Source organism: Hippichthys cyanospilos, chromosome 2 (assembly GCF_059441005.1).
Source record: "Hippichthys cyanospilos isolate Australia breed blue-spotted pipefish chromosome 2, RoL_Hcya_1.0, whole genome shotgun sequence".
Classification (NCBI taxonomy): Eukaryota; Metazoa; Chordata; class Actinopteri; order Syngnathiformes; family Syngnathidae; genus Hippichthys; species Hippichthys cyanospilos.
In genome coordinates, this window is record NC_142370.1 from 26,000,653 (window position 1) to 26,019,529 (window position 18,877).

At 41.4% G+C, this 18,877-nt stretch overlaps 1 protein-coding gene across 2 annotated transcripts in view; it reads right to left on the reverse strand.

Moving 5' to 3' along the window:
- The window catches only part of rarga (retinoic acid receptor gamma a), a 45,738-nt gene that overhangs the window by 23,938 nt on the left and 2,923 nt on the right, over positions 1-18,877 (reverse strand). Inside the window, exons 3-4 of one of the 2 annotated variants that reach the window (XM_088408048.1) lie at positions 15,749-15,819; positions 7,966-8,323 (exon numbers count right to left, since the gene is read on the reverse strand). In XM_088408048.1, coding sequence (XP_088264174.1) covers positions 7,966-8,134 — 169 coding nt within the window. In that variant the 5' untranslated portion in view covers positions 8,135-8,323; positions 15,749-15,819. Of the gene's footprint in view, positions 1-7,965; positions 8,324-15,748; positions 15,901-18,877 lie in introns of those variants that run through there. The other variant, XM_088408049.1, reaches the window with a different exon arrangement.

Here is an 18,877-nt window from a genome sequence, read left to right on the forward strand (position 1 = left end):
TAATTCATCTTTTATCATTTTTATCACGTCACATCTCCATTTATGCGAGCTGGACGCAGAGGCTTTAAAGTATACACCTGTGTTGGGGTCCAAGAAAATCAGGCTTTACTACTGTCTGGCACGCTGATGCCGATTACAGATAAGACATATGCAACACATTGTTGCCGCTTCCTCAGTATACATTCAGTGAGGGTCCAGCCGAACAGTCAACAACACAGTAGTGTGTGAGGCAATAAAAGATGGCTTTTTTTTAAAGAGCAAAAGCCGCACGATCCCTCCGCGAGAGGCATAATGCAATCCGTTTCAACGACTGAATTTAGCATGTGTGCAAAGTGTACGGCCGTGATGATACAGAACACCATTTCAGAGCGCTCCCACAGCCAGATTCAAGTTACAGGTGTGGAATCTAAACACATTCTACAGAACAAGACTGATTTTTTTTTCCCCTATTATCAAGGTGTTGCTGAGCTGATGGCTGAAACTTGCATAATCCGGGTGTTCCTCCTAATCACATCCATCAAACAGCAGTCAGATTCATACATGTTGAGCTTTCACACAACTTGTAATCTTTCTCAGCCATCTAACTCGCGCGCAATATATCTCCAATGCGGCAGTGCGCAAGGAAACGGACAGAAAGATGCATGAGTTATGAGAGCAAGTGTCGGCGACGACCATGTTCGCATCTGTTCATACGCTGGCCCCCCAAAGGCTTAACCTAGAGCTACATTTCACAACATTGTCAGCCTTGGACATCTTTCAGCAGCCTTTTTTGCTCTCTGTAGCTGCACGGTGATTTTGCTACTCATGTTGTGTGGGGTGACAAAGAAAAATCTTTTTGCAGCTCAACAATTTAACATAGACTAGCTTCACGGTTCACGCCCATGCCTTCTGAAAACCCTCGCCCTTTTTTCAGTTTTCATAGTAGCCTCTTTATCTACATAAGTCATCTTGTTAGCGCTGCAGCACAATTTGTAGCCTTTCCTTTCGAAGCAACCTTAACCGACTTTCCTCTCCTCTCCTCTCCTCTCCTCCTCTAAAGCTGGCATAAGTGCTCAAAAAGTTTCTGCGAGTTTCCAGGACTTAGGGCGATTGGCTCAAACTTGAAAAAAGGGATAACAAGAGGAAATCCAGGAGGAAGGCTGCAGAGAAAGCAAGAGGAGAGAGAAGCGAGCGAGGGAACTTGAGAGTGCATAAGCCACCAGGGTTTAGGTGGATATCATTGGAGAAGCAGATCTCGCATGGACTATCTATTTCACAAAAACCTCCTGGGTGCTTTAAACAAAGAAGGTCTTTCTGTCCAATCCTCCTTTATTTGGTGAATCATGACCAGCATCAGTTAAAACCAAAAAAGAGAAATGTGAGGGGAATTTCTTTCCCGAAAAGAGCCTCAGCTAGCTGTCATCCTCCGACTGGTGGCAACCCGAGAGATGAAAGCGGGTATGTCAGACGATGCAGAATTGTTTATGAAAGGCGAGGCGGCTGCGGCGTCACTGATAGATCAAGGACAAGCAGCGCTACACAAGCTGTCACCAGCACAAGAGCACAAAAATGGACCAGGGCTAGCATGGCTAATTCGCCATCTAGATCATGATCGCCGGGGCAGTGATGACAGGAGGCAGATGGCTCTTTTATTTCTGATGAGGTTTTGGCCCTCCTAACACACAAACAAGGCTATTAGCAGAAAGTCAAGACTTTGAGTGCTTGTGCAGTTGGTGGGTGGAGGTCACTGTCACTAAAATGTATTGTCGAATTATAATTGGTTTATATATGTACAATTGTGTTAGTGATTGTCACTGATTGGTCAGGAAACCTCCTTTGTGTTTTTATTTTCAAGAATTGATACTCTTGGTCGGTCCTGAATTATTTTTGTTATTATTGACTGATTTCCAGTGTTGAAAAAAGCTTGAGAACAAATGTCTTAACACATCAGCTGATTGAGAAGTGCTGCAACGCCACCTCATCTGATTCCACAGGAGCTTCAATGCAGGTGTTTCAAGACTAAAATGTAGAATACACATTTGAGTGCATCGCTTTTGGTAAAAAAAAAATGTTACCTATATTTTTTTGGTACATCAGTAAAATTACGGGGGGGGGGCAGACAATTAGTTTTTTTCCATGTGAAGTGTATTATGATAAAATAAGGGTTGGCATCTTTTTTTCACGCACTTTGATGCACTTGGGTTTTTTTCTGCTTAGACAAACCTTTAACCTGTATAAATGCTGTAAAAAACAAAACGAAACAAGTAGTTAGTTACCAGTTGTTGAAAGTTTTCCTTTCGCAAATGTTTGAAAGGATACCGTTTTGGGTATACTTAAAACTTTCTATTGCTAATAATATTATTTATGGTCAATATGGCAAGTGTGTGTGTGTGTGTGTGTGTGTGTGTGTGTGTGGGGGGGGGGGGGGGGGGGGGGCTTTGCAAAATATAATTGAGAAGCATTGCTGGTAAACAATCTCATTCACATGGTTTACAGTCCCAACAGCCAGTTCAAGCCGCTTCAGTAAGCAAACAAATATCCTCAATACCCTTGGATTCAATATACTGCTATATATATATATATATATATATATATATATATATATATATATATATTTTTTTTTTTTTTTTTTTTTTTTTTTTTTTTAATTTTTTTTTTTTTTTTCAGAGTAGGATCTCCAAAGTGTAGTTTGGAGTTTGAACAGTCTCTTTTGGGCACAAACTTTATTTTACTTTTTCAACACATAGCAGAGTGCTTCAGTAAGTAGTGAGGCTCCTCACTCTCAAATCACACTGTGACCATATTCGCACATTGCATTTCAACTGCTCTTAAAGGACCAACCTCAATCTGTGTTGTCACTCTGTTATTCTGCCCCTCCACCCCCCATGTAAATCTGTGTACAGCTCAAAAGCGGAGCCTGAGTGCATGCAGCCTGAGAGTCTTTTCCTAAATGCCTGAGAGCACAATTGCACAGCCTGAGTCATGTAGTGTTCTTGCCAAATTCAGACTTGTGAGGTAGCCTTGTTAAACACTAGGCATTCTGTAATGGTAAATGTAAAAAAAAAAAAAAAAAAAAAAAAAAAAAAGAATATAATTGTGAATAATTATTTAACCTCTGACAGTGTCAACCTTAAGTATGATCACATTTCTAAAGGACACTTTTTGGATTGTGGACACAAACATCCGGGTCTAAATCTTTTTTTTTTTACTTTTTATCTACTTAAAAATGCATGTAAATCCAGATCATTTCATTGTGTGCAACCGCTTGACGAACAAAAATGTAATAAATTCAACACGGTAGGTGTGTTTGGTGTGAACGCTATTAAAAGTTTATTTTTTTTTTTTTTTTTTCAAATCACCACGTTCTCAAGGAAGTTAGTTTGTCAATTTTGCACCTCGGTGACAAAGTCACTGTACTTACCCTATACAATAAATAAATCCATGAAATTGCATCAATAAAGACAGCTGCAGTCAGAGTGCATAAAGAAAGATCACAACGGTTGTTTGGTTAGTGTTAGGGTTATTATTTTTCCAATCCACAAGTGACACAGATTAAAAAGCAACTCAATTTAGCTGTTCCTCTCGTCTCCACAGGTGGCAGTGGTGAGAAGATGCAGGCCGTTCTTAGCACATATTGCACCAAACCATTTGTTTTAGTTGATGAACACAATGCCTCTAATTTTAGCCCAATGGTTTCAGTTCTCTCATATGAGCCTCTCAAATCAGGTCAGCAAACATAACAGTTGATATGAGGCTTTGTAAACCCAAATGGAGACCTCAGAATTCCGTCTTGGCCATGTCAGCTGAAGGAAATGACCAAACAGCTTTTCAAAACATCCCTGTGGCTGACATGGAGGCCAGGGTTCCGGCCCCGATTGGCAAAAGCTTAGAGAGGTGTTTCACTGGCTCAGTGGTGATGTTATCTCATAGTAAGTGGCCTTAATGGGCTTCCAACTGTTTGTTTGAAGGACTCCCATAATGACAGGGATCAAGTGATACTGGCCTCCGCTCCAGCACACTGGGAAGAGACTCCTCTCATGGATGAACAAACTCCTTTCCCGGCTATTAAGCACATTTGGACGAATCGCCCTCCTGTGACATCCAGCAAGATTGTGGGCCACAGTTTGCTGTCTATAACTGTCTCAAAATGATGCCAAGCCATCACTCACTGCAAGTGCAAACACAGGCCGGCCCTCTGCCGTCACTTCCCACCTCTGTGCAAAACAGGTATTTCCAAGGCTCGGACCAGCGCCAAAAGAATGCAGTGGCGGGAGGTGCTCCAACCTGTTGGCACAGCACTGAACAATAGAAGGTGTCACTTGGACAATTATACACAGAGTTATGAAGCTGCGCAAGAATGTACTAGCTCTGTGTGCTACACACGCGAATATCTGCAGCACTATTCCCTTTATGTGCAAGCTATTTTCACAGACTCGCCCAAAGAGGCTACTCACAACAATAAGCAGGCTTGTTAATGCGACTACTGGTGAAGAAGTGGAAGGAGAAGAAAAACAGGGTCTGGGGACTGTCCAAGACAAGGCTTTTTGTTCTGAACATGAACAATTAGCATGCAATGATGGCACATTTAGTAAGCAGCTCACTACAACTATCCTATGATTAATAGTCATCAACAAGTGGCACAAAAATTGAACGATGTTGTATTTTACTAGCTCAACTGCAGCTCTGGTAAACTTTGTTAATCTCAATGTGTATGAATGATCATGCACTGCATAGGTTTTTTTTCTGAAATATTTCTGAGAAAAAATGTTCATTTATTTTTTCTCATAATAAAAGTTATGCTGCATTACCACATGACTAAAACTTCACAAATGCAATTGCCTGTGATGAGAAGTTGCTGTTACTTCCATTCATTAGGTAATGATATCAGATAGTCTCTCAAGGATTCTACGATTCTGCGATTGCAGAATTTACAGCTGATTCCAAAGACCCTGAGGAATTCTGTGCGGCCTGCTGAATACAGGGCGATGTGTATATTATGTGTACATGTTGTTTTCATCCATGTTCACGTTAAAACGGGTCTTTTTTATGTGCTGGTTTACATTACAATAACAAATGCATCTCCCTTAATCCTAACCCTTTTTTTTCGGTGGGAGCCTATTACTCCTTACGAAATAAAGAGTCCGTCTCAGCTTACAATAGTTCTTGGTTTATTCATTTTTAATTGACTCGAAAAAGCTATTAAGTATACCACAACCCTCACCTATTGGGAAGTGTTTGAGAACAGTAATTATAGCCTTTTAAATGTTGTGACACATCTCAATTAAATGACATCATAATAATGAAGGTAAATGAAATCTGCACAGTGCTGTTGTGTGATTAACACGTGCCACACGGTTGAGAGGTTTGACAATCGAATCTCTTCTGTCACCTTTCTGTGTGGAGTTTGCTTGTTTCTCTTGTTTGTGTGGCTTTTCACTGGGTACTCCACCCTCATCCCACAATCCCATAACATGCATGTTTGGTTCATAGATGATCTAAATTGTCGAATCATCAAGCGTGGATGTGACTTTGAACGGTTTATACATGACCTCCAACTGGCTTCCGCTTGGTCCCCACAAGTAGCAAGCCTGGACCGAGGGATTTCCAGGACCAGCTGGTTAAAGACTTAAGTGCCCTAGTAGTAATGCGAGGCTGAACAATCTCCTAAAATGAATGGGCAGCCAGAGCAAATATGCAAGGACAGGACTAATATGATCACGCTTTTTTTTTTCCTGGTCAGCAAACAGGCAGCTGCATATTGAACAATTTGTGGAGACGGTGGAGAGCTGACTGGTTGAGACCAACAAAGAATTACTACAGTCCAGGCGTGCTGTAACAAAGGTATGGATACGTTTTTCAAAACTATGTACAGGGAGATACGCCCTTACTTTTGATAAGTCTCAACTGAAAAAACTTGTTTTGACTATCAAGCTTATTTGCTTGTCAAATTTAAAATCACTGTCTGAAATAAAACCCACGTTCCTTGCAAAAGGATAGCTGTGAGACTCAAGAGTCCCAATGGCACTGTCATAGTCATCCAGGAGATTTTGTAGGCCAAATAAAGTTATCAGAGTTTTGCTTTTGTTTAAGGAAAGAAAGTTTCCTTCCGTCCACGAGTGGATGTCATTAAGGCAGTCTAATAAAACCTGAACAGAGACCGGGTCATTTATTTTTTAGGGCACATAGATCTGAACATCATCTGCAAAACAATGAAACGAGACATAGTGTTTTCTAAAAACAGATCCCAAAGGTAGCATACAAATTGAAAAAAGGAGAGGGGCCAAAATGGAACCCTGAGGTACCCCATAGTTCAAAGGGGACATGTCCGAGGAATATTGGCACAGCTGGACAGAAACACTTATGTCTGAGTGATAGGATTGAAGCTATTTTAGAAAAGTACCAATGCCCGCATAAGTATTCAAGCCTTGACAGGAGAATATTGAACATTTTATTACCTAAAGCCAGCTGCACACCTACTGACAATATCTAAAGCTAACCTACAACCCTAATAGGCACTATCAAAAAATAATTAATAATATTAGCTACAAAGCAGACCACAGGTGATTTCTGCGGTGTAATAATTAGTGTAAAGCCAACTACGATATCGGGGGGGTAGTTTTTTGAATGACAGACGTGCTGTTTGAGTCCAGGAGAGAGAGCGGGAAAGAAGAGTGTGCCTGCTCATGTGTTTGCATCTGTGTAAGTGTGTGTTTTCCTAGCAGGGTGTGTTCTTGGATTCCACCACACTGGGACATCACCCCCAGGTGCTCTCCCACTCGGTCTCTCGCTCACATTCTGTGAAAAAAATACCTTGAGCCTCGAGGATTAGGTGGACAGTGTCTGTAGAAAAGGGATGGGGGGGGTAGTGATTGACGGCTGAAAGGCTGGAGAGGTGTTCAGGCACGCTGTGGTAAAGGGAGGTGCAGGCAATATGCACACACAGGTAGCATTGGTTTGGCTTGGCGGGGTACTCAGCTTTTGCCACCCACAAGTTATACATAATAGCCCATACACGGCAGCAACACCTGCCATCCCTTTAACACCGCACGAGGACACGATTTCAAAACACTTTTGCTCAGCTTTACCTACACACCCAAACAAGATTTGATCTGATTTTTTAACATCCTTTTTCTCTAAACATGATCTCAAACTTCAAGTAATGAAGCCTTTGTGTCACACTCCCCATACTTGTATTGGGAAAAAAAATACAAAATGACTACCATATTACTTTGGTATGTCTGCAGGGAGTGATCCACTCTTTTCCAGAAAATAAAAACACTCTTGATTTACAACAATCTCTCCTTTGTTTTGCGCGTCTCATACATCAGCCTATCCTGGCACTATAGAAGACAGCAGTGCCTCCTGTGGACACATTTAAAACTACAACACAGAACCTTACGTCAGGAAATTGAGAAGAACATTCTACCAACAGAGGTTTACGGTTTTGATTTTGCATTAGGTTCATTTGAAAAACCAGCTGGATTAGTCAGAGGCCCCTCTTTCAACATTTGCTGCATATTCTTGAAAATGAGTTGGTGCTCGGGGCGCTCATCTCCTCACACTGGAAGAATGTTGTTTTGTCTCTAATTGCAGACTTGTGGGTTGCCTGCTTTAAAGGCCCCGCAACGCATACAGAGGCTGAGCTTGCGGACAGAACCGCACCATATACAAACCTCTATAAGGGGCTGTGTAATCACTGTATTGATGAAAGAGGATTTTTTTTCTTCATGGTTTCACTGTGGGATATTTTTTACGCCACTCGTCCTATATCACAAGCTGACCGTCAAGTTTTCTCCTACAAAATTACATGTAATGAAGTGTAATTTAAGCGACCACTTTTTCCACTTTCCAGCGGATGCTGAAATTGTTAAATGCGAGCCGGCCAAATGAATGTCGGCCATATTCTGTTTGTTGTCAGGGCCAGAATGGAAAAAGACACAAGCGGGAGGACAAGTCCAACACATATACTGTTGGCAAATAACTTACAGAGTGCAGCCATCTCTTTGGGCAGGTCGGCACCAAATCTCCCAAAAAGGCTACTGTTGGCCAGCAGGTCAAAGGGAGAGTGACTTCTCATTGAGTTGAAGGCGAAGGGGTAGACAGCAGGTGGGAAGCCTGTCATGTGGCCCACCTGCTGTTCCCTGTTGGTAGCCATGGCGACAGTGCACCAGCCGGCCCGCTGGCGGATGGGAACGCACTCAACAGTCACCCCTGGAAATCCCCACTAAAGTTTCGTGTCCTCTTGAAGGCTCTCGGGATGTGGTGGAGAACGGATGAGTAAGGACGGAGGCTTCTTGTTTAGTGGGAGAACAACAAATTTCTCTTGTGTGGAAACATCCAGTTTCTGGGGAAGAAAAGAGAGACAGACTTGTTATTTTTTATTCCGCGGCATAAAATCTAAGATTGAATTCATCTGATTGGCATTAACATGATACATAAGTGATTTCTGTTGGGACCACAAACATGTTTAACCTCATATCAACTCCAAGACCCAGATGCATGTTCGCTCTGGGACCACGAAAAGTTTATCCGGGTATAATAAGACAAGGATGTGCAAACTTCATACGAACAGGTATGCGGAAAGAAAAAAGGGGAACGTGCTGAGGTAGAGGACAGCGAGGAACGAAAAGAGATAAAGATGCGTGAGAAAAAAGTGAGCCAGAGCAAAATCCAGAAAAAATGGGACTGGTTGGGGGGAATAGAAGATAAGAGAGACATTTGGAAAAAGTTATAAGAGAAAGGCAGGAGATGGGGGGTGAAAAAGAGAGAGCACTCTTGTTGCTTCAGTTTTGAAGAGCTTCCAGACTTATGCACTGATTCCAGGCTATGCCATATGATTTAAATCACCAGAACCCTGCTATAAAGAACTCCTCTGTTCCTGCTGCCAGCCTAGCACAGCAGCCTGCCTCCATCTCCCTCTGACACTTCCCCCCCTAGACCAGAGGCCCAGACACGGGTCCGTGGGAGGGGGGGCTCCACTGATTGCTAACTGCTGCTGTCACTTCCAGCAAGCTTGTGTTGAGGCAAGGCTCTCATCCCACAACGTCATTTTGGCTCAACTCTCCAGCAGGCTACTCGTCACTTAAAAGCCACACAGTAGGTACAAACTAGGACGCAGTCATGCACTCTTGTAATACGGGAGATTAAGAAGACCCAGAAAAGCCTCCCCATTTTCTTTCTCATGTTTGTGCAGACCGTTCTCTGAGCGTGACTTTATGAGTGGGTGGTGTGATGAACTTGTTTTTACAAACGTGGCTTTAAAAACAGCAGAGCCAAAAAAAAATGGTACTGGGTTGTGGCATGTAAATATCAAAGAAAGGGAAGGAAAGCGACAGGGATAGAGATTTTGGTAAATGAACTAAATGACATTGATTGGTGGAGGGTCGAAAGTAGGGGTAGGATATGGAGCTGGTAAACACATTTACGCCAGCACCTTGATCATAAAAATGTAACAGATGAACAATGGCAAAGTCTGGGCACTGGGGGGCACTGTGAGGCGGCGCCATGCCCTGATGAGAAAACAGGCAGGGAGCTTTCCAAGACACTTATACGTACCACAAAGTCTGAATTACATACTGCATACACATTCAATCAAGCACACATGCACACGCACACACATCTCTCACCCTTGCATCTTTTCCAGAGCTCGAGCTCAATCCCATTTCTCTCGCTCTCTCTCTTTCAACAGAGCCATTTAATTACACCCTACTGCTGCAGGCGGCTTCAAACCACCGCTAATTTAGAGTTCCATTACAGTAAACTGTTCCACATGTGGATCTAGGGCCCAGGCAGGCTCGGGTGACCACGTTTCAGGAAGGAGCGGCCGTTGATAGGCACCAACCCCCATCCTGCCAACAGAGCCATAAGTCTATCTTTCTTTCGATTTGTTTTTTTTTTCATTTCACTTTGCAGCCGTTTGTCTTTGTCGATAATCATGATCCGATGGCCAATTGACATCTCTATCCGTTAATGCATCAGAACAGCTCGTGCCATAGGTAAGCAGACCCAGCCATTAGCAAACAAGCTTTGTAGCAGGCCGAAAGGAAGAAGACATACACTATAGTGCGGGATGCAGAAACTAAAGTGTGCGCATGATATGTTTGGCCCATTTTGGGTAACTGCTTCATGCACTCTTCAAAGGGAGCAAAATCTGCCAGTGCCGAGAGAAGAGAGTAGGATAGAAGCTTTTGTATTCTCGCAGGAGTAAACAAGAGTGTATTGATCCATCTATTCATCCAGTATTGCAGCCATGAATACAAAGGAGTTGTGAGCGACTGAAGCTACTCAGAGAATGCAAACTTAGGACAATTACCCACAGAAGGAAAGGGCCTAAAAAAGAAAGAACGACGGAGCCGAGAGGCAGCCTTTTAAAATAGAACACACCAGATTTACTCTCTTCCCCAAACTCCATAATGAATTGAAAAAAAAAAGATGGCGCCAGTGTTTTTTAATGGACCACAAGAGTCCAGAAGCTTTTTAAAGAGTCATTTGTGTTTTATTATGAGGTCCTATGGTAGGCTCACTTCACCGCTGGGTCTGGGTCTTTCTTGGTGGGGTGGAGGGTATTTAGAGTGACCTCATACCCTGTTAGCCAGGGCCAAATGTGCATAGAGGCCCTCCCCACTTCCCCTGAGCCTGGGGGGCACACATGAGGCAGCAGGCAGGCGCGCAGGGGCACAAGGGAGTCTTCCAGGCTACAGCGGGGACTTTCCATCCCTGACCAGGACAGGCGCACGGGTGCAGATTGTCTGACCTAAGAGTACTCGCCGCCAGTGTGCTGCCACAGCCACGCTGATTACGCTTGAGATTCTCCACAGAGTTTATTAAGACCAATCACTGTGTGTAGCAAATGAATCAATCCAGAAATTTAGAGCTGGTTCAACAAGAGCAGGCATGCCTTGACACACCAACACTCTCTTGATGTTTAAGGAGTTTTGGTTGTGACAAAAAAAATTCAAGGAATTGCAGAATGAGCATGAGTGAAAGGAGCTCTTATCTCCACCGGGGCAAAAAAAAATATAGAGGGAGATGATTGTCTTCTAATTTTACAGCATGTAAGAACATTGTGCAGATGCCACTAAACATGTCCTGTTTTTAATAAAAGCTACACTAAGCTCTGTTGCAAACAACTCATATTTAGTATTGTTCTCTCTGATCCTGTACAGGGTAGAAATGTGCACTACAAATTGCTTCGCACCTTTTAAACCATGCTTGTTGTCCATCCATATATTATATCTTTCACAATGAATATGTCCTTAATTTTCTATGTTGACCTGCACCAGTCTTTAATGGTTTTATTAACTGAATTCCTTGTCAAAAATAGAAATAATACATATTGTGCCCTTAATTCTAAATGTTCTTGAAACACATTGAGAAAATTAAAAATCAAGCGTTGATCTTTTTTAGTAGGTATTTGAGGTCAAAAGACTAAATTGTCATAATGGTCCATTAGTATGAATGTGACTGTGTGTGCCCATTTATTGATATGTGCTCTGTTACTGGCTGGCAAGCAGTCTAGGGTCTACTCAGCTGAGATGGACCCCCGCACACTCAAAACCATATCAGTACCAAAAACTGGTTGGATACGGTGGTAAAATCTCTTTCTCTGTTTTGATGCCAGTGTTGTCACAAAAGATAAAAACATTTGGTTTCAGTGGTTATTGTTTTGCTTAAAAATAAAACCAATACACAAAGTTTGAAACTCAAAGATACAGTGAGAGCCACAACACTCTTGTTTAATTTTGTCAGTCAAACATAGGTAAGATAGATGATGAAACTGTGAAGCTAAACTAGCTCAGTAAACTCAACCCTTAGGATCATCGACAGCTGGTCAAATATGAACTCAACTAGATGTTGGCTATGCATTCAATTGAGAGGACAATTAAGTAAGGGTTTACTCACCAGGGGGCACGTAATCCTGAAACTGTACCGTTACTGAAGTGTTTGTTATGCATCGACAAAGCTCGGTAATACCATCTTGTTTACTTTTATAGTAGTACGTGGTCTGCCACATTTGATATGGCACGGCGACAACCGACTAATTGAAGAAAACCTCTAACTCACCTACTTCCTCACCCTAATAGATTTAGGAAACGGATGGACACAAATTTGCATTACCTCATCTGTGTATCATGCGTGTTACTCCCACATTCAGCAGTAATTCAATATTTGTCGTCACAGTAACAATGTGGCTCTCATGTGGGATGTTAGCATTGTATTCCTCTGAATAATTTAAATGTATACATATTATGTATACCGATTGTTATCCATTTAACTTTTAGAGATGTAAAGAATCATTTGGCTTTTTTGTATTGTGATCAGTGAAAAACCATGTTAGCACTCCAATATATGTTGTGACTGAGCAAGATTCTCCGAGTTCATTTTGGATTGACTTGAACCAAATATGACTGGGCTTGCATAAAATTTGGTGGCGAATCAAACTAACATGTTTACACAGTAACTTGGGACTTGCCGGAGACTTGAAAGATACCACTTGAGACTTACGATTTGCACATATGTTACCTAATACCATTTCTACACGTAGTCATGTGAGACGTTGGAAGGTGTTAAAAGTTTTACTTTTATTTTTTCATCTATGTATGTATTTTGGGACATTGACATGAAACAAACAAAAATGCTAAACTTTTTCTGTCTTCTCTCTATTTGCTTTGACCAAGTTGAAAATACTTATTGGTTTTCATTTGTCTGCCAGCATCTTGACTGACTTCACAGATTTTCTTCAAGTATCTTGAACTCTATAAAAGTTTACAACGTGCAATATTTGGAGGGATATTTTTTCGTTCACATAAAAATGTGTGTCAGAACCTTTAGGGGAACAATTGACTTCACAGCCTCCAGATAAATGAAAAGTGGATTGTATTCTGACAGGAAAACCTTGGCAGATTCTTAAATGTTTTTGTTTGTTTGTTTTTTTCAACCTCAGACTTGCCCACTCATGCTCATTTTTCAACAGAAAGCTAAGCATGTCTTCCAGGCACAGTCATCTAATTGTCAAGATCGCTGTGATTTATTATCCAGAACTCTGTCAAGGAAGTGGCTAGAAGCACACGTTTTGTTTGTATGTTTTAATTTCTGGCTCACAGGTAAAGTCATTTTGCTACATCAGTAAAACGATTCTTATTATCGGATGCAAAATGACAAGTCAGACGTGACGCTGCGTGAGTGTTACGTGACCTGATCGCTGGTGCCTGCGACATTTTATCTATGGTAACCGTACCCGAAACCCATTACTGGGTGATGCTGAGCTGACAGCTTGGCGTCTTTCAACAAGTGTGTGGCTAATGGCTCTGAGACAGACACTCAGTGACAGACGACTTGGTGTGTCCAAACACACCTGCATTCCATCACTTCAAACTTGTTTGACATCTGCCTGCTCTTGGCATCCCACAAACACGTATTTGCTTACATGTAACAATACAAAGCAGCACTTGGGCGCAATTCTTTGAAACCTCAAGAATGGCTTGTTCTTCGCAAGTGCAAATGGGACACAAGGACAGCATTAATAGTTACAGAGGAAACCAAAATCCACCAGATTCATTCAAAACCCAGCAGTCAATTAGAATCATCAATTATTTGACATTATTTTGTTGACATTGGACATCATGGATTTAAATTATCCGTCGCTCCTACAGCTAATCAACTAACAAATTTGTTGATAATTATGTTATTAATGTATTCATCCTGAAGAGAACTTCTTGATTAAAACTGTCCAAATCCTCAGAATTTCAGCCTTTCCTTGTTATATTTCATTTGTGATTATTCAATAACTGAAACATAATTCATCTCAATCCGTGCATTTTCTGCATTGTGAATGTGAAATGATGTCCTTTTCTTCTGACGAATTGCAACATTTTTTTTCAATCCAATTCATTTATTAATTGACAAAATAATAAACCGACTAGTTGATTATTTAAAAAAAATATTAGTTGCAGCCCTACCTGTCTTTTGCATTAGTGCCACTAAAGAGCTAACTAGAGCTGCACAGTCGAGAAGATTATGGAAAGCGCTTGAACACAACAAGGCATAAAACACTTTCTTAAAAGATGAAGTCACCCTCACAATTTTCTCTTTCCATGATGTGGTAGAGCATACTCTCTAAGCACACTTTCCAACTTTGGGTCCAGCAATACAAGAACACGCACACACCACAACAGGAAAAGAGAGATGATGGAATCCAACTTTTAGACATAAATACAACCAGAGCGGCAGAAAAATCACTGGAGAAAAAAAAAAGAAAGGCACTCTCATTTTTTCGACAAGGGAGGGTGTATGGTGTTGTTTGTATTGCTCTGTTCCGAGAGAAAACAACTCTTCATCTCTATAGAGGCAACTTCTATGCCTCATTGTAGCCCCGGGAACCACAGCAACACAAAGCCAGGGCCCAAACAAACATATGCAAAAAACAACAATGTGCTAGCAGACACCTTAATAAATGTTCAGTCTAACTGAATATGTAAACAAACACAAACACACCTGTAAAAATAGCCGTAGGGAATGGCTTGCAAATTGTTTCCTTGTTAATTACAGTGCTGTGGCGGACAGATAACGCTCCTGGACATCCCCTCCAAAAAAACACCTGTCTAACCTACCATCGGTTGGGTCTTAATGGCAAAAGAGGTTCCAAAAATAACATCTCTCCACAGCTCTCTGTTTAAAATGTTAAAGAATGGCAGCCAACATTGTAATGTGATCTACAGGTCAAAGTGCACAAATGATTACATTTTCTGAGCAAATGTCTACCCACTAAAATGTGATTTTCTGATCTCGCTTTCCCTTCCACGCCAGAAGTCTTCTCTGAGTCCAACGTGACGTTCTTCAGCACGCGTCTTCACTTAGCCATGGTGTTATTATTGTTCTCTTTTTTTTTTTTTTTTTTTACTATCACTCACTCTTACGTCAGGTCCGCCAGGGGAGATAAAACTGCAGATGGCAGGTAAGCCACCCGTGAACCCCCACAGCAATGCGACAATGCACTTAGGCTACACCGACATGTGAAGCAAGCAAAAACATGCTGTGACATCAGCCACCGGATCTCTCTTGATACGCACGCCGGTAACAAGTGGAACCTGTTGACCGAGGCAATACGCCAGAATTGGGAGATACAGCTCAATGACAGGCGACTAACTACAGGGAACACAATGAATAAACGTTCATGTAAACTAGGACCAGAGCTGCACGCACACTACCCAATCCACAGGAATTAGCCTGTGCTTCTAAAAAGTGGAAAACAATACTGGTCTTTTCCAAGTTTCCAACATTTTCATTATAATAAAAAAGGTCAAGGACTGGTGACTCCTCTTGTGAATAGACATCAAACACATGCAGGCGTGTACACACTAACACACGCACATATGCTAATAATAAAGCGCTCCACAGGCGCAGGGTAACAGCCACTAATAAGCACATGCGTGCATTGGGGAACATGCTGGCACGTTCACGTCCTCGAGTACATTTTTATATAAATGTGGTGTCTTGCCCATAAAATCTAATGAAAGAAATGTGCGTGAGGATATTTTAGTGTTTGCTCATGGAGATCAAGTTTGATTGAGGCAAGTGCGAAAGTATCCTGGCCTTAATTAAAGAACCACTGCGGGACAAAAGAGAACGACCCCAAAAAAAAAAAACAAAAAAACCACAGAGGCACAAAACAAGATCTTGCAGCTCACAAAGGCAGGCTGAAGTCAAAGAAAAATAAACATGGGGCATACGTGTGCACACATTTGAAACTTTTTGCATGTGAGCTACTCACCAATTCCGGTGCGGATGAGACAGGCGGACAAATGAATGACTTGAGGGAAGAGTCCGATGAGCGAAGCAAGCCTAGAGGGGGAAAAAATGGAGACAAGATGTGTGCACGTTCATCGGAGTCTTTCTGACAGCAGCACCAGCAGGGCAGCAGTCAACCGCTCTCTCCCTCTCCCTCTCGCTCTCTCTCTCTCTCTCTCTCGCTCTCTCTCTCTCTCTCTCTCTCTCTCTCTCTCTCGACTTTCTCCTCCTCCAAAATCACTTTTTCACTCTTCCACTTCTCAGACACTTACTCTCTCACTTGCTAAGAAATAATTATACAGTCTGATTTATAAAGCCATCCTTGGTCATGTGACCCTACACGTCAAATATACAGCACATTTTTTCACAAGCCACAAAATGCCTACAGGGAAAAAAAGGGCCCATAGAGCTTAAGTTTCTGTTTTTAATTCTCTTCTTTGTCTCTGGACCGAGCACTTTTTCTTTTCTTCGTGGGCTTGGCTCCCGAGTTGTTTACTTGCTAACAATTTGTGCTAACAAGATGTGATAGTATCCATAACACCACAGATTATCTGCATTGTTGTATTTTGATTATAAAAAGTACTCAAGCCTACCCAGAATGATTTACTTGATCAAAGGGTGAGGCATATTTCACCTCTATCTGCTTTCTTGGAGGCAATATGACAGTTTCCCCACATCACTACATCTAGACCATACAAGTCCAGATGCAACTCAGTTCTAAAAAAACTCTGGGAACCTAATAGGACATAGAACTAAAAGCATTCTGGTTTTATTGAGGAAAATTAAAGCCAGAATTTGGCTTTCAAAGCATTTTGGGGATATACAATCGGCCGCATCCTGCCAAACATTGCACAGTTGTAAATGTCTTAAAGCCCAGGGTGGCTTTTGTGAAACTGAATGGCTTCAAGTGAAATGGTGGCAAGACAGTTTACAGGGAAGTTCTGTCTGATGGCAGAGTGCGGCAGCGACAACTTTGGGCGTGCCCCTGAGCGTGCCCCTCTTAGCCATATGAGATCATATGTTTCAGATCTGTTTATGTTTTTGTGGTTCTGGGTGTGTGCTTTGCTTTTCTGAATATAATGTTTCTCAAGTTGTTTTGGTTATGAGAAGCACCTCTCAACTAGGAGGAGTACACACCTTAACAGGCACCTCAACAGAAATACTCACTGAGTACAGGTCAATTTTTACTCTGAGTATAAGCGAAAGTGTGCGTGTGTGTGTGTGTGTGTGTGTGTGTGCGTGTGTGTGTGTGTGTTTTAAAGCATTCTCCACCATTCATAATCAAAAATTCAACTGGTGAATGTATGTTATTAATTTGCTTTACATTGATGTAAAAAAAATGAATAATATTCTCTCATTTACATTATTTCAAGTAATGTTATGCCTCTGGAAAGTCACAGGGAAGCAACCACAGTAGGGAGCACATTGTGCCCTCCAGCCAGAGGTGCTAAATGTAATGTCTGCAGTAGTAAAAAAATAAAATAAAAAAATTAATTATTTAAAAAAAGTGAGAGAAGGACGCTGGATCACCACAAGATTCCTTACCAATTGAAAAGACCTTTTGATCAGTGAATGACTTGGCTGGAAAACCTGGCTAGCTCAGCAACAACCATGCAACCTAGCAACTAGATTTGTAGCCATGGAATGCTAACCTGCGCACTGTTGACAATGGCAGAGGTGACTTTAGGGATCTTAGGGCCTTCTCTTCCTGGCCTAAATCCTATCAGAAGCAATGATCTTTTGTACATTCGCAATATAAATCATTGGATGTTTTCAATGAAATACTATTCATTTATTGGCAACAGTTAGTTCTGTTCCGCATTTTTATTGGTTGCACTATTTCCAGTAAGATGTATAGTAGGTGGATTTTACACATTTTTTTCTCCACTCAGATTTCAGACTTTGAGCTGCCATGTCAATTTAATCTGCATCGAGCCTTTACGATCTGTTGTGTTAACTAAGCAAGGGCCAGTATCAGATTCTGACATTATGATAACCTTAAGCAAAAATATCATGGTGTAAAAAAAATATTGCATATAACTGCAATCGCAATTTTTAGGAGGGAAAAATACATGTATTTCTTTCCATAATCATTTAGGCATAGATTAGGTACAGTATTTGTAGTGCTAGATAGAAGAAATTCTATCAGCGTGGTGAGAAAAAAACGTTGACTTTCATGGGCAAGTTGGAAACAGTGAACAAATAAGACAATACTGTACTTGAATTGTGAATGCGCTACAAAAACACAAAGTAATTTTAGTGAGTAAATAATGTGGAGTAGATTACCTAGTTTAATAAAATACATTTCTGTCAACCTGATAAGTTAGGCATTTTACACTCCTACATTGAAAACCTTAATTGATGGAGCACTTTGGGAGAAGGAGGTTTTGTCTAGCCTAGTGTTGCAAGGTTGAGTCAACTTCAATGTGCTCGTATTGTGAAATCACACCACCAAAAGTAGTCAGGTTTTGAGACATTGGGAATTAATTACAAATTCTGTGAAACTTTTTCCATACTTTTGACAAAAACGTAGTTAGTAACTGAGGGTCCAATAAACTCGCGCGCCCTTCTGTTGCGATTCATACAGCAGATCAAATCACGGCCTTCTGTGAGTGTTTCAGCTTTGTGAACAGTTAAATGTGTCCAGATTTTACACTAAGTACATTTGTCAGTAAATGCAGACAAGGTCATCATTTCAGCAGAGGCGCTTCTGCTTTTCTTTTCTTTTTTTCCGAAACCTAATATTCAGGAAGGCACCTCCACAGATCTTTATCTCGTTTTACATTTGATTCATGTGTTGCTTATGAGGCCACTGAATCTAAAATAAATCCCTTAACTGTTTATATAGCAGCGCTAAATCAGCAATTGCGTAACGTGGAACAAGAAGGTAAATAGCTCCATGGGACTTTTAAAGACTAACTGTATTAGTGGTTAGAGTGATGTGAATTTCAAGTCGGCGTGATAGCATCAGAGTGACTGAAAGCATACACAAGTGACTGAATGTGCAGTCAAGTGCATGAGGATAGTGTCAGTGTGCAGGCTGTGCCGTGGCCCTTATTAAATTGTGACAGAGGGAGGGAAATGTGTGTGTGCGCGCGTGCGTGTGTACAGT